Source organism: Rhineura floridana, chromosome 1 (assembly GCF_030035675.1).
Source record: "Rhineura floridana isolate rRhiFlo1 chromosome 1, rRhiFlo1.hap2, whole genome shotgun sequence".
Lineage (NCBI taxonomy): Eukaryota > Metazoa > Chordata > Lepidosauria > Squamata > Rhineuridae > Rhineura > Rhineura floridana.
In genome coordinates, this window is record NC_084480.1 from 29,604,993 (window position 1) to 29,622,396 (window position 17,404).

The 17,404-nt window shown below is 43.5% G+C and overlaps 1 protein-coding gene across 1 annotated transcript in view; it reads right to left on the reverse strand.

Annotated features, from left to right (window-relative positions):
• Window positions 1–315: 315 nt before the first annotated feature.
• Window positions 316–17,404, reverse strand: part of PLCXD3 (phosphatidylinositol specific phospholipase C X domain containing 3) — a 94,642-nt gene continuing 77,553 nt past the window's right edge. The window contains exons 2-3 of the mRNA XM_061607441.1: window positions 3,567–4,275; window positions 316–525 (exon numbers count right to left, since the gene is read on the reverse strand). Of these exons, the coding sequence (XP_061463425.1) occupies window positions 516–525; window positions 3,567–4,275 (719 nt within the window). The 3' untranslated portion in view covers window positions 316–515. The remainder of the gene's footprint in view (window positions 526–3,566; window positions 4,276–17,404) is intronic.

A 17,404-nucleotide genomic window follows, 5' to 3' on the forward strand; every position in this document is an offset into this window, starting at 1 on the left:
GGAGCGTTTTGTTAAATAAATGTTAGTGAACAGAAAGGTTCAAGCAATATTTTTAACTATATCTGGAGTCAAAATTTACAGGTTTGGGGAGGGGGCAGTGCAGTGCAGTGGAAGGAGATAAAAACCCTGAAATATCAGTTACTCCACAGCACAGATAACTCATGTACAATTATTCATTAGGATCTGAAATGCATGCATTAGCAATAAGACCAAATTTCAGACAGAAAGGATACAATTAAGTGATAAAATGAAACCATTTAAAGCTTAGAAGTTTTCCAGCCATAGCTGGGCATCTGAACTTTGATCTTGCTCCATTTTCTTTGAATAATATTTCAAGTAGGGGGGGAGAAGTAAACTAATCTGGCTAGGGAAGAAAAAACTACTTCCTCCAGAAACCTTTGTACAACTGGAAATATATTTTGTTCTCCCAACAGAAGACATACAGAGTGGTTTGGCACTGCTTGAATAATCACAGGTTCAAAGTAGCTCTTGAAGTGGATCATTTCAAGGAAAAATTAATTACTCCTAAAACAAAGAAAATAAAGTATTAAAAAAAACCTTGGAAAGGAAGAAAATATGTGGCAAGAAGAAAGATGCACTTGTACATCACTTGGGACATATCTACACTAAGAACTTCATGTAGTTGAATGGCCATTCCTTCTCAGGGAAATCTGGGAATTGTAGTGCTGTGATAAGGGCTATGGTGCGGTAAGACACAAGTTTCAGCTTCCTTACCAAACTACAGTTCCCAGGATTCTTTGGGTGAAGGCTACTAAACTGATATAAAAACAATATAAAATCTGTGGTAGGGATGCCCTTTATCTCTCATCATTTTATTATCACTTGCAACTTTATGTGGGAACAGAAACCATGAGACTAATAAGTTTTTGAAGTGATATAGAAACCTTCATCATAAGAACATAAGAAGAGCCTGCTGGATCAGGCCAATGGGCCATCTAGTCCAGCATCCTGTTCTCACAGTGGCCAACCAGATGCCCGGGGGAAGCGCACAACCAGGACCTAAGTGCAAGAAGACTCTCCCCTCCTGCGGCTACTGGCAACAAGTTTTCAAAAGCATACTGCATCTGACTATGATGGCAGAGCACAGCCATCATGCCTAGTAGCCATTGACAGCCTGATCCTCCATCAATTTGTCTTCTTTTAAAGCCATCCAAGTTGGTGGCCACTACCGCCTCTTGTGGGAGTGAATTCCGTAGTTTAACTAGCGCTGTGGGAAGAAGTACTTTCTTCTGTCTGTCCTGAGTCTTCCAACATTCAGCTTCATTGAATGTCTACAAGTTCTAGTGTCATGAGAGAGGAAGATTTTTTCCTCCATCCATTTTTTCCATGCCATGCATAATTTTATACATTGCTAGCATGTCACCTCTGACTTGCCTTTTTTCTAAACTAAAAAGCCACAAATGCTGCAACCTTTCCTCATAGAGGGGTCGCTCCATCTCCTTGATGATTTTGGTTGCCCTTTTCTGAATCTTTTCCAACTCAATAATCAATAATACTTGATCTGTGCAGGGCCAACCCTATCATTAGGGTGAGTGAGGTACCTGCCTCAGGCAGTAAATGCTGGGGAGGTAGCAGGCAGTGGGGCACCTTGACCCTTGCCTCAGGCAGCAAAATATCTGCATTGGATCTGTGGTGGCTCATTCATGCATTCCTGTGAAAAGCAGGATCTTCCTCAATCTGTTCAGAGCAGAATATTCTTAAGTTACAGTCAATATTACTTTTCTTAGTTACAGACAATATTCCTTTTATCTACTCTAGTCTTCTACTGTTTCCTCAAAGGCCTCATACTTGAACCTCCCAAGAGTCCACAATTTTGAACGTCCTCTCTTATCTACAGGCTAATTAAACTGCTAAAAATGGATATTTTCTAATTAGAGAAGATAGACAGAGATGGCCTAGATGTAGATGATCACAGTTAATATTCTATGCATGGTGAGTCATGAGAACAAGACTCAGGCTTGAACACGTCCAACACTGTGCATATGAATTAAGTGTGATATAGGTGCAGGCTCTACCATTAGGCAGTGTGGGGCGGCTGCCTCTTGCAACAGATGCGTCGAGGGTAGGGAGCAGCAGTGAGGTGCTAGAAGACAAATGTGCCCTGTGTCCCCTAAGCTAGCCTGCTGCCCTCAGGTGCAGTCCTATCACTAGCGATGAAGAAAATTTCAGTGGTGGGTCCAGTTGTAGGGATGAGCAAATCTGTCAATTTCAGTCTCTCTTCGTTTCTAATTTTTCCACTCTTAAGTTCAGCTCTCTACATATCCACATCATTTTGCAAATGTTGGCTTCAAAAAGTCCTCTTGAAAATTCATCATCACTTTCATGTGAATTTCTCCTGTTATACGTTTGTATGCAATATTGTCTAATATACTTGTTTCTTGCAAAGCAACATCCCCTGACATAAATGCATTTTATATGTGATTTTCACTAATATACGCATTTTTATGCACACTGCACTCTAGCGTAAGATTTTGTTTTGTACATGTTACTTGGCTGGAGAACTTCATAGCAAGATTCAGATAAGTGCACATTTCGAAGGATGATTGTGTTTTGGTTCATGTATAGTTTTGGAAAGTGCATAGGGCAGATTCACTTTTAAATGTGAACTGAATCAAATTTCTCCCCCATCTGTCTTGGGCTGGCCCCGTCTGGGTGTATGAGAGCATGGGTTTTTCCTAGACTCTATTTTCACTTCCTTTTCTCATTTCATGAAGGTTCATCAGATTTGGTGAACTGTACATACATCTCTACAAATTTATGTCTGGATCACACATTGCTTCCTATGGGCATGGTGGGCACGTGTGATCCCAAGATCCGGGCCTCAGCATCACTGCATGAAAGAAATTGCTACAATAATCAATACCAAAACCCATCACCAATAGTGAATAATATACATGTTGACCAGTAGTGTAGTGATGAATTCAGAAGTGCAGGGTCCCTTCATGTTAGTCACAGCCATGCCCCCCTTTTTTGCTGCTAGGTTGAGAATCAGATCCTTGTTAATTCCTTCTCCCACAACAACACATATATACCTAGGAGCCACTAAACACGAAAGGGGAGTCTTCTCAGTAGCTGGCTCACCTCCTTTCACTCTGATTGGCTCCAATCAGCAGGAAAGGACAAGGAAGCATGCTAGAAGACTCTTCCCAGTGGCTGATATACTCCCCTTTCATGCTGATTGTCTCACAGGATGCTGGAGACATAAGGGCCCTGCTGGGACCCTGCTCCCAAAAAAGTAATGGGTCTAAGACCCCCCGAGACCCTAGATGACTACACCCCTGATGTTTACCAAAAAGACACAAAAATAGGAAAAAAGTATTCATGGTCATCATCTGATTTCTGGCCACTTGCCCCCTCCCTAAAGTAACAACCATAAAGATTAGTTTCACTTCCTTTGCAATGTTTCACCATTATTTGGCCACCATAAAAAAGAGAGAGAAGAAAACTCAGGAAAGCAATCTTCACTTTCTCTAATTGGAGTTTTCTGAGCTAATGGCATAGACACTGTCATCTGCCTAAGCACACCTTGACGTTTAGGCACTCACCTTTCTGTGATTGTTTCTCTGAGCCCGCTGGTGACCCCTTTGACCACAGTGCTAGCCTTTGGGGTCAGCACCACCTGAGATATAAAAAAAGAGCCCTTCTTTCTTCTCTCGATGATCGATGCCTGGAGAAACTGGATCAGTTTTTCTGTATCTGTTGTGTTTGCCCATGGAGCTGGCATCATCTGTCCTGGCCACAGAAATGGGACCTCCAAAGCCACAGGACTGTGATAAAATACCAACACTTGATAACCTTTCTCCCACAGGTACTGGAGAGAGACTTCATGGGCAAATATAGCAGGGCACATTTTACTCCCAAACGTGTCTTTGAGCATTTGGACCAGTTTTTCATGGTGGTATTTCTGCATCCCATAGAAGTGGTTGAAGTCCAACAAGACTACTTCCTTATGGTGGTCAGCAAGAAAGGCACTGATCTCCTCGAGGCCCTCGTTGACTTTGGCACTGAATAAACCATGAGCAAAGTAGAGTTCATTGTCGGGGTCTCTGGGCTTGGTGGAGATTCTAAGATCAAAATAACGTATGCCTGCTCCCAGCTGGGTTGTAAAATTCATTGTCTGTGTTGCCAGCCATTTTCTCATCAGCTTTTTAGCCACAGTTCCGAACACAGAGACAAAATTCTGGACAGTTTCAGGTTGCTCGGGTCCAACTGGTGAGGCCTCATCGATGTAGAAGCTAAATGAGTCATGAGATCCTAAAGATAACACAAAAAGCAGGTTTGTATTTTTCAAAGCGAGATCTGATAAATAGTGTTTGTCTGGATTGCCTAAATTGCATGAAAATATGGTGGAACTCAAATTACAATGCAGTTCACTTATTTTCTCTCTTAACTATTTAGGATGAGTTACGTTAGCCTTAAAACCATGTCACTAATAGCGGTTAGTGGATTCAAATAGGCTACTAATGTGGTAAGAGAATCACCAGATTCTTTATTTTTAGAAGGCACTTGATTGCTTCACGTTTGTGCTGGTGTTCTGAGCGTATTAGTTTGCACCTTGCTGAGTCAATAAGTGAGACAGCTGTGTTCATACCATGTTGAGTAGTTGGGGAACAAAGCATATTGTTAGCTGGGATGGGAGAAGGGAACATGACTGATCCGATTCCTCAGCCACAACTGAAGCTTCTTGAACTTTGTCAGTGGCATGCCGAATTTCTACCAGGTCATGCCTCTGGCACTGAATATGACTCAGCACTGGCAATTGTTGGGTTTTCATTATGTAAGTCCTTGATGTGTCTGAGAAACTTTTATTTGTGACATTAGTCTTGAAGAGAGCACATGGGTCTGATCTTCCTTAGTGTCAATGAGGAATAACACCAAATGATGTCAATCCAAAGTATATAAATCCGTTTAAATTATATGAAAAAATCTTAACATATTGTTGTGAGTTTGGGGGTTGGAATGGATGATTCTTGTGGGTCCCCTTCCAGCCTCTGATTTGGAACCCTGTTCCTTGAGGTGAAGGGCTGGCTCTGCTGGCCAGATGAGTTTCTTTTGATAAGCTAATAGAGTGGCCCGGTTGTTAATGGGTCTATCAGGTGCCCAGCAACTGGTGAATGGGACAGAAAGATCCTTTTGTCATTTAAACTCTTCAGGAGAGCCTTCCACCCCCCACCCCCCGGCGGCTAGGAAAGGTTTGTGTTTTTAGTGTGTGTTAAGTGTGTGGCAGAGAATGGCTGGGAACTGGAGGCAGGCAGAGAGACTGGCTCTCTGCACCATGGCTTTAGGATGTCTCCTGTAACACTGATTGAAAAGCTGGATATTGGACTGCTGATGCCTTGAACCTCTCCATCCTAAGCTCAGGTTGGAATGTATGTAAAGAAATACACCATATTTCATAAAGACGCAACAGTCTCCGCTGACCTTCTTTCTAAAGGAAACCAAACCTTGGACAAGCACAGGGACCCCTGGAATCTCACCGCTTGGAGATTGGGGAGGCGTGCAACAATATGTAGCCAGGGTGGGGAACTTTTTTTCAACTTCCCAGCTAGCAACCTTCTGAGGGCCACATGCCAGTAGTAAGCAGTGCCAGAGGCAAAAGTAGGCAGATCTATGAATGTAAATGTTATCTTAGTAGAGTAGGCTCGCTTTTATACATGCTCAAGACACCCCTCTCTCTATCCTACATCCAGACAAGCAAGTGGAATTATCAGAGTTCAAGCCAGGCAGAAACATTTGGGGTGTGAGGAGAAGGGAGGGGCGTGGCCTGGGGAAAAGAGGTGTGGCCTGGGTGAGTTCTGAGGGCCAGATAGAGAGGTCTGGAGGGCCACATTCAGTCCCTGGGCCTGAGGTCCTCCACCCCTGATCCGCAGCAACAAACATGCACTCAATTCAGAGCATACCCATCATAGTGTCATTGCAGCAGCACAAAATGAGCATTGTGTTTTTGACACAACTGAGATGCTGTGACACTTTTCTAGGTAGACAGAAGAATGACATGGGAATCGTTGCCATGTTGGTCTCACAGGATAAGAGCCCTACGATTATAAGATGGCACTATGATGCATGAGTCTATGGGCCTTTCCAGATGACAAAAACAACTGGACTATTCCTTTTGACTTGGATGGATGAATCAGCTGATTGATCTATCACATTTATAGTCTATACATCTTCTGAGAAGCACATGACATGTCAGTTTCCAGTGCTGGAGAAGAGCGTACAGCATTCAACAATTAGTATTTAAATGAATGATTTATGGGATGATGGAACATTTCTGTAGGTTCAGAAGGGGCCCTGCCATTACTTTAAAAAGGTTTTGAGTGATAGTATGGGAAGACCTGTAACATTTTATAAAATGAAACTCTAAAAGACTACAAAACAGTATGAGCATAGAGGCAAAACGTTTATCTCATCACTAATGACATCACAGGCTTTATTCAAGTGGTCTTATCACACTCATTCCATCATATTCCCTGCAGCTCTCAAATATGCAGTGTCGCTCCCCCTCCAGCATACACATATATACATGCTAGTGACAGAGATCTTCTTGTTTCAGTGACAAAATACTGCTGCTTGATGCAGTATCATAGCCTCAGAGGATGGATCCAACAGAGGATGGGAAAGTCTAGGTACAGGTACCATTCCTGGAGATGAACAGGAGAAAACAGTGCCTTCTCTTGCACAGTCTGAGGATGTAGCCCTTTCCTCTTCTATACCTCTGAGCACTCCTCAGAATCCTTGATGGAGCAGTAGGCCACCCCTCTGCTACTGACTACACCCAGAGCAGCAGAGGGCTCCCTAGCTCTGTCAGGGCATGTCTAAGTCATAGGGCACAGCCCTTCTAAGCCTCAATAGTTTTCTTACAGGGAGTGGAACTTGGAACACTATACCACCAGCAGGTCTATTTTAGCCTTCAGTTTGCTCCAGATCATTGCTGAAGCAACATACCAAGCTTGGTGCACGTTGGTGCCTGACTTGGAACCTTGCCGCACAGTGAGCTGACCATGGTTCTGATTTCCTGTGCACAATCTTAGATTCCAGCCCCAGCCTAAAACAGGAATCCCAGCAACAAAAGCTTTCTCAAGGAAAAGACATCTGAATCATTGGCAACACTTGCACATTATTTGCATGATAAAGGACTGTAGAATGACTCTCATAATGCCAGAATCTATTTAAAATGCAGTGTCTTCTTTTCCTGCGCTTAAGCGTTACCATACGAGTCCTTTAGCTTGGGTGGTTTAGAAAGGGGATGAAACAAATTCGTGGAGGACATCATCAACGTCTGCCAGTTCTTACCAATGGGTTATCAATGGCAATATATTGTCCTCAGGATCAGAGACAGTGTTCCTCTGAATTTCAATTGCTGCAGAACTAGAGAGGGGGATAGAGAGAGAGAAATAGCTTCCTATAGGCATTTGGTTGGCCACTGTGACAACAGCGTGCTGGATAGGGTTGCCAGGTTCCTGGCCTGAGACTGATCCTGTATCTTTAGGAGAAGAGAAAGTCAGCCAAGTGCAGGTGTTCTTGCAACCCTGTAATGAGAAAAACCACAAGGTGGTATTCTCCCTTCCCCCTGAACAACTTTTAAAGATACAGAAGACCTCTTGGTTGCCAGGCCCAGCCTCCAAGAGGTCTTCTGTATCTTTAAAAGTTGTGCAGGGGGAAGGGAGAATTCCACCTTGTGGTTTTTCCCATTACAGTGTTGCAAGAACACCTGCATGTGGCTGACTTTCTCTTCTCCTAAAGATACAGGATCAGTCTCAGGCCATGGGCCTGGCAACCCTAGTGATGGACTAGATGGGCCTTTGGTCTGATCCATCAAGACACTTCTGAAGTTCTTAGCTCTGCAGTGATGCTTCCAGTCTTTAAAAAGAATCTAAGTGGCTAGAGTGCCATTTAATAAGGAGGAAATTGAACTTCCAGAAAACGATGAGGCCTGGGGTGGAGCTACATGTTCTATGATGTTCCATTAGTCCTCCCCCACCAGCTTTATTTCATCAGGAAAGCAACTGTGTGTGGCTTTGGACTGAGCAAAAGACTGGCAGGTGTGTGCATTAAATCCTTTCCTTCCCAGGCATTTGTCAGCTCAAAACCGTCCACACTCCAGTCTGGTTTTCTCACACAGAGGGTTTTTTTTAATAGGACCTGTATCTTTAATCTCTTCAGAAGAAAGCCAGTGTGGAGGAGACATGGTTTTAAACAGACAAGTAACTGGGAAAGAAAGAGTTAAACCAGCTCCCCTCCCTCTCCCTCAGTCTCCTACCTTCAGAACATTTGTACTATCCTTTTGGGCCACAACTAGATGGGCCAATACTGAGCTAGATGGGCCAATGGCCTGACTCAGTATAAAACAGCTTCCTGTGTTCCTGATTTCATTTGGGGAAGAACTCTGTTTTATCCTAACCTCAGATTGTTTTTGAGGGATGATTCACACATCAATGTTTCTTGTATAATGGCTGAAGCATTGAATGGTGGCTTGTCATTATAAATCACGTGCCACAGATAGATATCACGTCACATTAGGGATCTGTCAATTTCAGTTCTCTCAGTTTCTTATGTTTCCAACCTTACATTCATTTCTGCAACAATTTGCATTTAAAAAAAAAAAACCCTCATGAAAATTCATCAGCATTTTAGTGCTAATTTCTCCTAATAAACACATTTTATAGGAAGTTTTAACTAATGTACACATTTTTCCAAGCAATTTCTCATCATATAATGCATTTTGCGTATATTTTTAACTCTTTTTTATGCACATTTTCTGCTAGTATATGCATTTTTGTAAGTATTGTATAGTTGGTGAACTGTATCTCAAAATTCAAATAAAGTGTGAACTTGGAAGGATGGTTGTGTTTCGATTCTCATTTTGTTTCGGAAAGTGCAAATTTGATACATTTGTTTAAATGCAGACTAAATTGATTTTCTCACCCATCCTTACTTCACATCACCTAGAAAATAAGAACATAACAAGAGCCTAATAATGGATCAGGCCTGTGGCCCATCTAGCCCAGCATCCTGTTCTCACAGTGGCCAACCAGATGCCCATGGGAAGCCCACAAGCAGGACCTGAGCGCAAGAGCACTCTCCCCTCCTGCAGCTTCTGGCAACTGGTATTCAGAAGCATAGGGTCACATTCAACATAGCACTTACTCACTGGTTCCAACAGCACAGAAATTTCTCCTTACCTTCCCCTGCATGCCACCCAAATCTGTTCTGGGGTCCTCCCAAACCTCCAGAGCAGATTTGGGGAAGGCATGGAGTGCACACGGGGGAGAGGAGAAGGGGAAATCCTGTTGCACTAGTACTAATCCTTGCACTAGTACAATTAGTGAGTTGAATAACACCTATACTGCCTCTGACTATTTGGGTAAAACATATCCATCAGGATAAGTAGCCATTGATAACCTTATCCTCCATGAATTTGCCCAGTCTTCTTTTCAAGCCATACACGTTGGTGGCCATCACTGCCTCTTGTGAGAGCAAATTCCATAGTTTTAACTCTGTGCTGTGTGAAGAAGTACTTTCTTTGGTCTGTCCCTAATCTTCCAACATTCAGCTTCACTGAATGTCCACGAGTTCTAATGCAGTGAAAGAGGGAGAAAAACGTATCTCTGTCCAGTTGCACTATCTCAAATACAGTGTCTTTTATTGGCGTTAGATCAGACATGTTACGGCAAGTCATCAAATGCTGAGTTTAAGAGCGTGAATGTATGAACTAGCCTTCACTCTTAACAACAAATTTCACCAGTGTTTAAGCAATCATTGAAATAGTTACTGATTTTTTTAAAAAGTTTAAAACATACCTATTTTATATGTTTCCTGCAAATAGATTTCGCTGCAAAGGCAACCATATAAATATATAAATTTAAATATATTTGCCCCTGGAAGGAAAATAATCTGGCAGACTATTCTCTCAGTTAATTATCTCATGAACTGAGATTTTCTTACTCCCACAATCATTATGTTTTGCAAACCCAAGTCTGTTCATTCATGTGCAAATACTGTCTTCTATCAATCTTTTCTTGCCTTCCTTAGTCATTGAAAAGTGGTCTCCTTTTAAGAAGACATGTTTACATTGATTAAAATTAAATGACTAGTTTATCTATGTAAACCAGGGGTGGGGAAGCTATAATCCTCCAAATGTTGCTCCCATCACCCCAGCCAGAATGGGCAACGGTCAGGGATGATGGGAGTTTCCCATCGCTGATCCAGGAACTAGATGTTGCTTTTGCACAGTGAGCAGAGTGGAATTCTGTATCCACCACACCGCACCTAGTAAAGCATGTTTACCTGCACTGCTGCCACAGCAACAAAGGTGCTGATTTCCCCCTCCCTTATTTCTTAGGTTGTGGCTGTTATATATGACCTGCTGGACCTTCTGCCTAGTTTGAACTACATTACCAAACGCCTCTGGGCCTTCTCTCTTTGGCTGCTTCCTTTGGACCGCCTGGGACAATAAGAACATAAGAAGAGCTTGCTGGATCAAGCCAACGGCCCATCTAGTCCAGCTTCATGTTCTCACAATAGCCAATGGGAACCCACAAGCAGGACATGGAGCTCAACTGCATTCTCCCCTCCTGCAGTTTCTAGCAACTGGTATGCAGAAGCATACTGCTGCCGATCATGGAGGCAGAGCATAGGCAGAGCAGCTAGTAGCCATTTTTAAAATCCTTTTTCAAGCCACCCAGGTTGGAGGCCATCACTGTCTCCTGTGGGAGCCAGTTCCATAGTTTAACTATGCGCTGTGTGAAGATGTTCTCTCTTTTGTCTGTCCTGAATCTTCCAACATTCAGCTTCATTCAGTGCTTCATGCCTCTAGCCCTGTCAAACTGATAGCCAGCTCCGCAGAGACTCAACAACCACCAGACCCTAGCATGAAGCATGCAACACCCCGAGCCTCAAAAGTAAAACAAGTGCACCATTAACATATAGCATAACTGATTAATCAGCTTGAGCGTTGGTTGATTAATCTACCAATTAAATGTTCTAAATACTTGGAGCTCTTATAACTAGAGTTAGACCATTCTGTGCCAAGAAGGATATATTCACACTGTGTGTGCAGGTAAACCATGTCTGCATACTTCCCTGTCCGTACCAGTGCTTGATTTCCTTGCCCCCAATTTCTCCCAGGGAGCACAACAATGCTCAGGTGACCTCAAGAGATCCTCACTCCTGAACATGTGAGATATGAATATAGGAACAGAGGAAGCTACCTTATACTGGGTCAAACCACTGGTCCCTCCACATTAGCATTGTCTCTACTGAATGGTAGCGGCTCTCCAGGGTTTCAGGCAGAGAATACTCCCAGGCTTCCTGGAGATGCCAGGGGCTGAACCTGGGACTGTCTGCATTATTTCTTTCTTTATTAAGTTGATATCCTGCCCCTCCTCCCAGAAGGAGCTCAGGGTGGCAAACAAAAACACTAAAAGAACTTTAAAACATCTTAAAAACAAAAGACTTTTAAACATATTAAAACAAAACATCTTTACGCCATCTTTAAAAAAAACAACTTCAAAAACATCTTCAAAAGAAATTCCAGCACAGATGCAGACTGGGATAAGGTCTCTACTTAAACAGCTTGTTTATGTATTTATTTATCATTTGATTTATATCCTGCCCTTCCTCCCAGCAGGAGCCCAGGGCGGCAAACAAAGCGCTAAAAACACTTTAAAAGGTAAAGGTGTCTTTTATAGTGCAAGTCGTTTCCGACTCTTAGGGTGACGTCTTGCGACGTTTACTAGGCAGACTGTTTTTTTTTTATATATGGGGTGGGATTGCCAGTTCCTTCCCTGGCCTTTCTTTACCCCCCAGCATATGCCGGGTACTCATTTTACCGACCACAGATGGATGGAAGGCTGAGTGGACCTCGACCCTTTTTACTGGAGATTTGACTTCCTCCTTCTGTTGGAAGGGTTAAAAATATTATTTAAAAAAACCAAGCCATTTTAACACAGATGCAGACTGGGATAGGTCTCAACTTAAAAGGCTTGTTGAAAGAGGAAAGTCACCGAAAAGATAGCAGAGATGGCGCCTGCCTAATATTCAAGGGGAGGGAATTCCACAGAGTAGGTGTCGCCACACTAAAAGAGTGCTGAAAGAGGAAGGGCTTCAGTAGGCGCCAAAATGATAACCGAGAAGGCATGCAAAGCAGTTGCCCTACTGCTGAGCTATGACCCTTCCCCACAGCATATTTTCTATGCAGCAGCATCCCCATCATCATTCTTGAGAGTAATAATCCTGATGCATCTATTGTAAAGTCATTTAGAAACAGAACCTCTTCTGTTAAAAATAATTAAAAAATGATGATGAAAATTCTGTATGATCCTGCCAAGGTCTGAGCAGCACAGCATTAAGTAAATGAATGTAACACTTTCTAGTAAAAAGAAGTTGAAATCAATGCATCTCCTCTCATCCCTGAACTGTCTTTTAACTTGATTGGTGTTATCTGTAACAATAAAACTTAAGAGATTTTGTAGTGGGGAGAATTTTTTCTTTGAAGTACTGCACTTGGGATTACACAATTGCCGAACAAAAAAAGATCGGCCTTTGTGCCAGTTACTGGAGCTAATTACTGAAAGAAACCTTCTGGATCTCTGGCTTATTTTTCCACTATAATTTTCCTTCAGTACAATCCGTACAGTCCTTCCACAATGCAAGGAGGACTTGGATGTATATTTTTAGACACCCTATAGACTTTTTCTGTTACTTTCATCCACCACTTGTTAAGAGGTTCTATTAAGACTAACTCCAGAATCTATTCTATAGTTACAAAATCTGGTATTCCGCATGTTAAAAAAACAACAACCAAAGCCCAACATTCAGAATCCCAATTCTTTGACTTGAATTAATTCTGCAAATCAGAGATATTTTGCATGAATTGACTTTTCATCATTTGTTTTGGGTTCACAATTCATATTTCTGGTTGTTCCTGCAAACATTTTGGAATTCTTTTTGCAGGTCTAGAACCATTATATGTTTCCTGCAAGGTCTAGGAAATAGGAGAAATGGAGGAAGGTAAGGCTTATACTTGCTTTTTGCAGGTATATTACGGAAACAAATCAGATACTGAAGCAAGTGACAGGGACAACATCTCATGGCAAATAATTGGGCAAGTATGCACAGAAAGTATCCTTGCAATTCCTGGTCAGATTATTTGTCCATAAGCCCAAAGAATCCTGGGAACTTTAGTTTGCTAAGGTTGCTGAAGGTTGTTAGGAGCCCCCTCTTCCCCTCACAGAGCTCCAATTCCCAGCGTGTTTTAACACTCAGTCTCTCTTCCCAGGAACTCTGGGAACTGTAGCTCTGTGAGGGGAAGAGGGGGTCTCCTGACAACTCTCAGCACTCTTAGCTAGCCACAGTTCCCAGGATTCTTTGCAGGAAGCCATGACTGTTAATATGGTGTAAGAGTGCTTGAAATATTAGGTAAAAAATGTGGTGTATGTGAAGAACTGTCAACAAGATGTGCAATAACTAATGAACAGATTTGAGAAACTCCTCTTCAGAGGAGAAGGAACTGAGGACGCTCCTCTCTTTGAAGGGCTGTCTGTTCCAAGTCCAGTTTGATGATAAATAACCATAAGAAGAGAGAGCAGGAGGGCCCTTGAAGTTGCCCATCAACAGTTAGCACCTGAGCAGCAGACTGAGCAGGCCACCCAATCATAGTCTTCCCCACTATGGTGAGATCCATTAGCATATGGAAATTGTATGTAATTCTGCATCCTCTTTTTTATGATGTGCAAGTATCCACCCTTCCCCCTCATCCCTGGAGCATACAGCAGCAGTGGCTCTCTCAGAGCTTTCCTCATCTGCATTTCAGCTGCTGCCTCTCCCATTTGCTTACTCTTTGGCATAGGCAGGGGAGTGAGCAGCAGAGGTGCATGGAGACCAGTAGTGTAGTGGGAAATTCAGAAGTGCAGGATCCCTTCATGATAGTCACAGCCACACACACCCTTTTTTTGCTCTTGGGTTGAGAATGAGATCCTTGTTAATGTCTTCTCCCACAACAACAGATGTCTCTAGAAGCCAATCAGCATGAAAGGAGAGAGTGTTAGCTACTAAAAAGAGTCTTCTCAGTGGCTGGCTCACCTCCTTTCATTCTGATTGGCTCCAATCAGCAGGAAAGGACAAGGAAGTATGTTACATGTCTCTTCTCAGTGACTAACACACCCCACTTTCATGCTGATTGGCTTGTAGGATGCTGAAGACATTGGGACCCTGCTTCCAAAAGAGTAGGGGATCTAAAAAACCCAAAACCCTGGATGACTACACTCCTGATGGAGACAGCCCTGAGACAAGCTTTTCTTTCTGATCAAACACCACAGTGTTGCAGACCATTCTCCTCCTTCAAAGCTGGAAAAGCACATGTTACATGAAGTTCCCTGGGGGAGGGGGGAAATGACCCGGGGGGGCAATGGCCTCATCCTGATGACATCCCCACCAGCTGCAACATGCGGCACCAGTCATCACTGTTGTCCAGACAACTGGCACAGAAGAGTTACACGGCAGCATAGTTTGCTAGGTGGGAACACTTGGTCCCAACTGCCAAGATGACATGATGACTGGTGGGGTCAAGAAGACGTCACTTGGAGAGAGCTTCCAGCCTTCTCTGTGGGGGAAGAGGCAGAGCTCGATGGAAGAGAATCTGCCTTGCGCATGCAGCAGGAGCAAGGTTCAATCTGCGGCATCTCAAGGTAGGGCTGGGAAAGACCCCTGGAGAATCCCTGCCAGCCAGCCAAATTCCACGACCAGTCCAGTTGGCTTCCATATGTGGAAGAGGGAGCGCCAACTTGTCCTTTGCCTCCGGCAGCCAAATGTGTGCCTGCCTTCCTCCACGCATTGAGGGATGAAGGACCCTCCTCTATGTTCAGGGATCTAAATTATTTATTTATTTATTTATTTAAAATCTTTCTATCCCGCCCTTCTACCCTGTAATACGGCACTCAGGGCGGCTTACAAAAATAAAATCAAACACGTACATAATAAAATTGTAAGCAGTAAAGTCACAAAAACATTAAAATACATAAAAATACATAAAATACAATTAAAATACACAAAATACAATACACACACACATATATACATATATATAGGGAATGGTACTAAAGGGACTACAAAGGTAAAATTTAACCTAGAAGGCTTAAAATCAGTGTCAGGCTCTACCTTCAGTCCTTCCCAAAGGCTCTCCGGAACAAGATCGCTTACAGAAATCTCCGGAAAACCAACAGGGAGGGAGCAGAGTGGACTTCTTGGGGTAGGGTATTCCAAAGCTTGGGAGCCACAGCTGAAAAAGCTCTCTCCCGCGTGCCTGTCAGTCTAACATCTTTCATTCTAGGCATGCAGAGGAGACTAGAGGCAGATGATATTAAATCCTGGGCAGGTACATATGGGCGTAAGCGGTCCTTCAGGTACATTGGTCCAAGGCCATTTAGGGCTTTAAAGGTTAGAATCAACACTTTGAATTGGGCCCAGAAACAAATTGGGAGCCAATGGATTAGGCAGGCAGCAAGACTCCATGCACAGAGCAGGCTCTCTACTTCAGCTCTTGCCCCTTCAACATGTGGGCGCTGGGGGAAGGGAGGGATCGTAGCTCAGGGATAAAGCAGCTGCTTTGCATGCAGAAGGTCCCGGGTTCAATCCTCAGAATCTCCAGATGGGGCTGAGAGAGAAACCTTTCTGAAACCCTAGAGAGCGACCGCCAGCCAGTGTAGACAGTAGTGAGCTAGATTGAACAACAGGCTGACTTGGCCTAAGGCAGCTTCCTGTGTTCCTATGGAGAGAAGAGTACACAGGGTTGCACAGAGCACAACCCGACTCTTCCCCTTCTGTGATTCTAATCTTACATTATTCACAGTGCCTAAATAGGGCTTATGTGATATTGATAATTATGCCCTCCACCATTTCCAGTCCCAACGCCAAGGATCACTGGCAGACTGCCCCTCCCTGACTCCACTCTGCCTGCTATATATTATATTTGTTTACTCTGCAATAACCTGTCCCCCATGGATTTAAAAGCCAACAGAGGGTGCTTGGTTTTTTCCCCTAAAGACATCCTAAAACAAACAGACAAACCCAAAATTGCCTACAATATGTTCTCCACACTTCAAAATATGCCTCAGCAGCTGCAATGTGTGACATGTCAAGCTGTGCACTGCATGGTGCCCTAATGTTCATGCACAGGGATTTATAATGTGCGTAGATACCAGGGGTGTAGTGGTAAATGTTGAAGTACAAGAGCTCATCAGGACAGCCCCTACAGAGCCATGTTGCCAAGGAGAGTCCACAAATGCAGGCAGCTGTGTTGATCCATTATTACACACACAAACTGCTCCAAAGAGCAGCAGCATACTGCATAATACTTAATTTCTTAGGAGTAGCACAAGGGGAACCCTGTGCGTCGTCTGCTTGGAGTAGGCGCCACTGAACTCAGTGATGTGTACTTCTGACTTCATACATCCAACTTGGACTACATTCACACCTTACTTTTATTCCACTATTATTCCACTTTAAACAGTCATGTTTCCCCCAAAGAATCCTGGGAAGTGTAGTTTGTGAAGGATGCTGAGAGTGTTAGGAGACCCCTATTCCCCTCACAGAACTACGGTTCCCAGAATTCTCTGGGAAGAAGGACTGACAGTTAAACCACTCAAGAAATTGTAGTTCTGTGGGGACAACAGGAATCTCCTAACAGTTCTCAGCACCCTTCACAAACTACCATTCCCAGGATACTTTGGGAAAAGCCACAACTGTTTAAAGTGGAATAAAAGTGGAATAAATGTACGGTGTGGATATGGCCTTGCAAAACACACTGAGCTTCAACAAAAGATCCTCATCTAGCTGAAGACCAGCTTCCCCATTCAAGGTCTTTTGTTTTATCATTTGTGTATTTGCTGCCCCCTCCTCTTCGGATGCACACCTTAACGTGGTGAGGGGGTTTGAGTGTGTTGAAGAAGCTGAGAGTAAAGCCGTCAGGAGTCTCGACCAAGAGGCTAGACTCCTAGCAGGGGCACCCAAGGTGGAATGGTCAAAGCTGAAACACCAGACTAAGATGCATCCAAACTCAGAGGAAGGCAATAGTAAACCAGCTCTGAATACCTCTTACAATGAAAACCCTATGAACAGAGTATCCAAAATGCAACACGAGACAGTGCTGGAAGATGAGACCCCCAGGTCAGAAGGCACTCACCGAGCTACTGGGGAAGAACAAAGGACAAGTACGAGTAGCGCTGTGACTAATGACGCAGCTAGGTCAAAGCCGAAAGGAAGCCCAGAGGCTGATGTGCACAGATGCAAAAGGAGAGTCCGGAGTTGTACGACGCACAAAATAGGAACATGGAATGTGAGAAGCATGAACCAGGGAAAGTTAGAAATTATCAAGCAAGAAATGGAA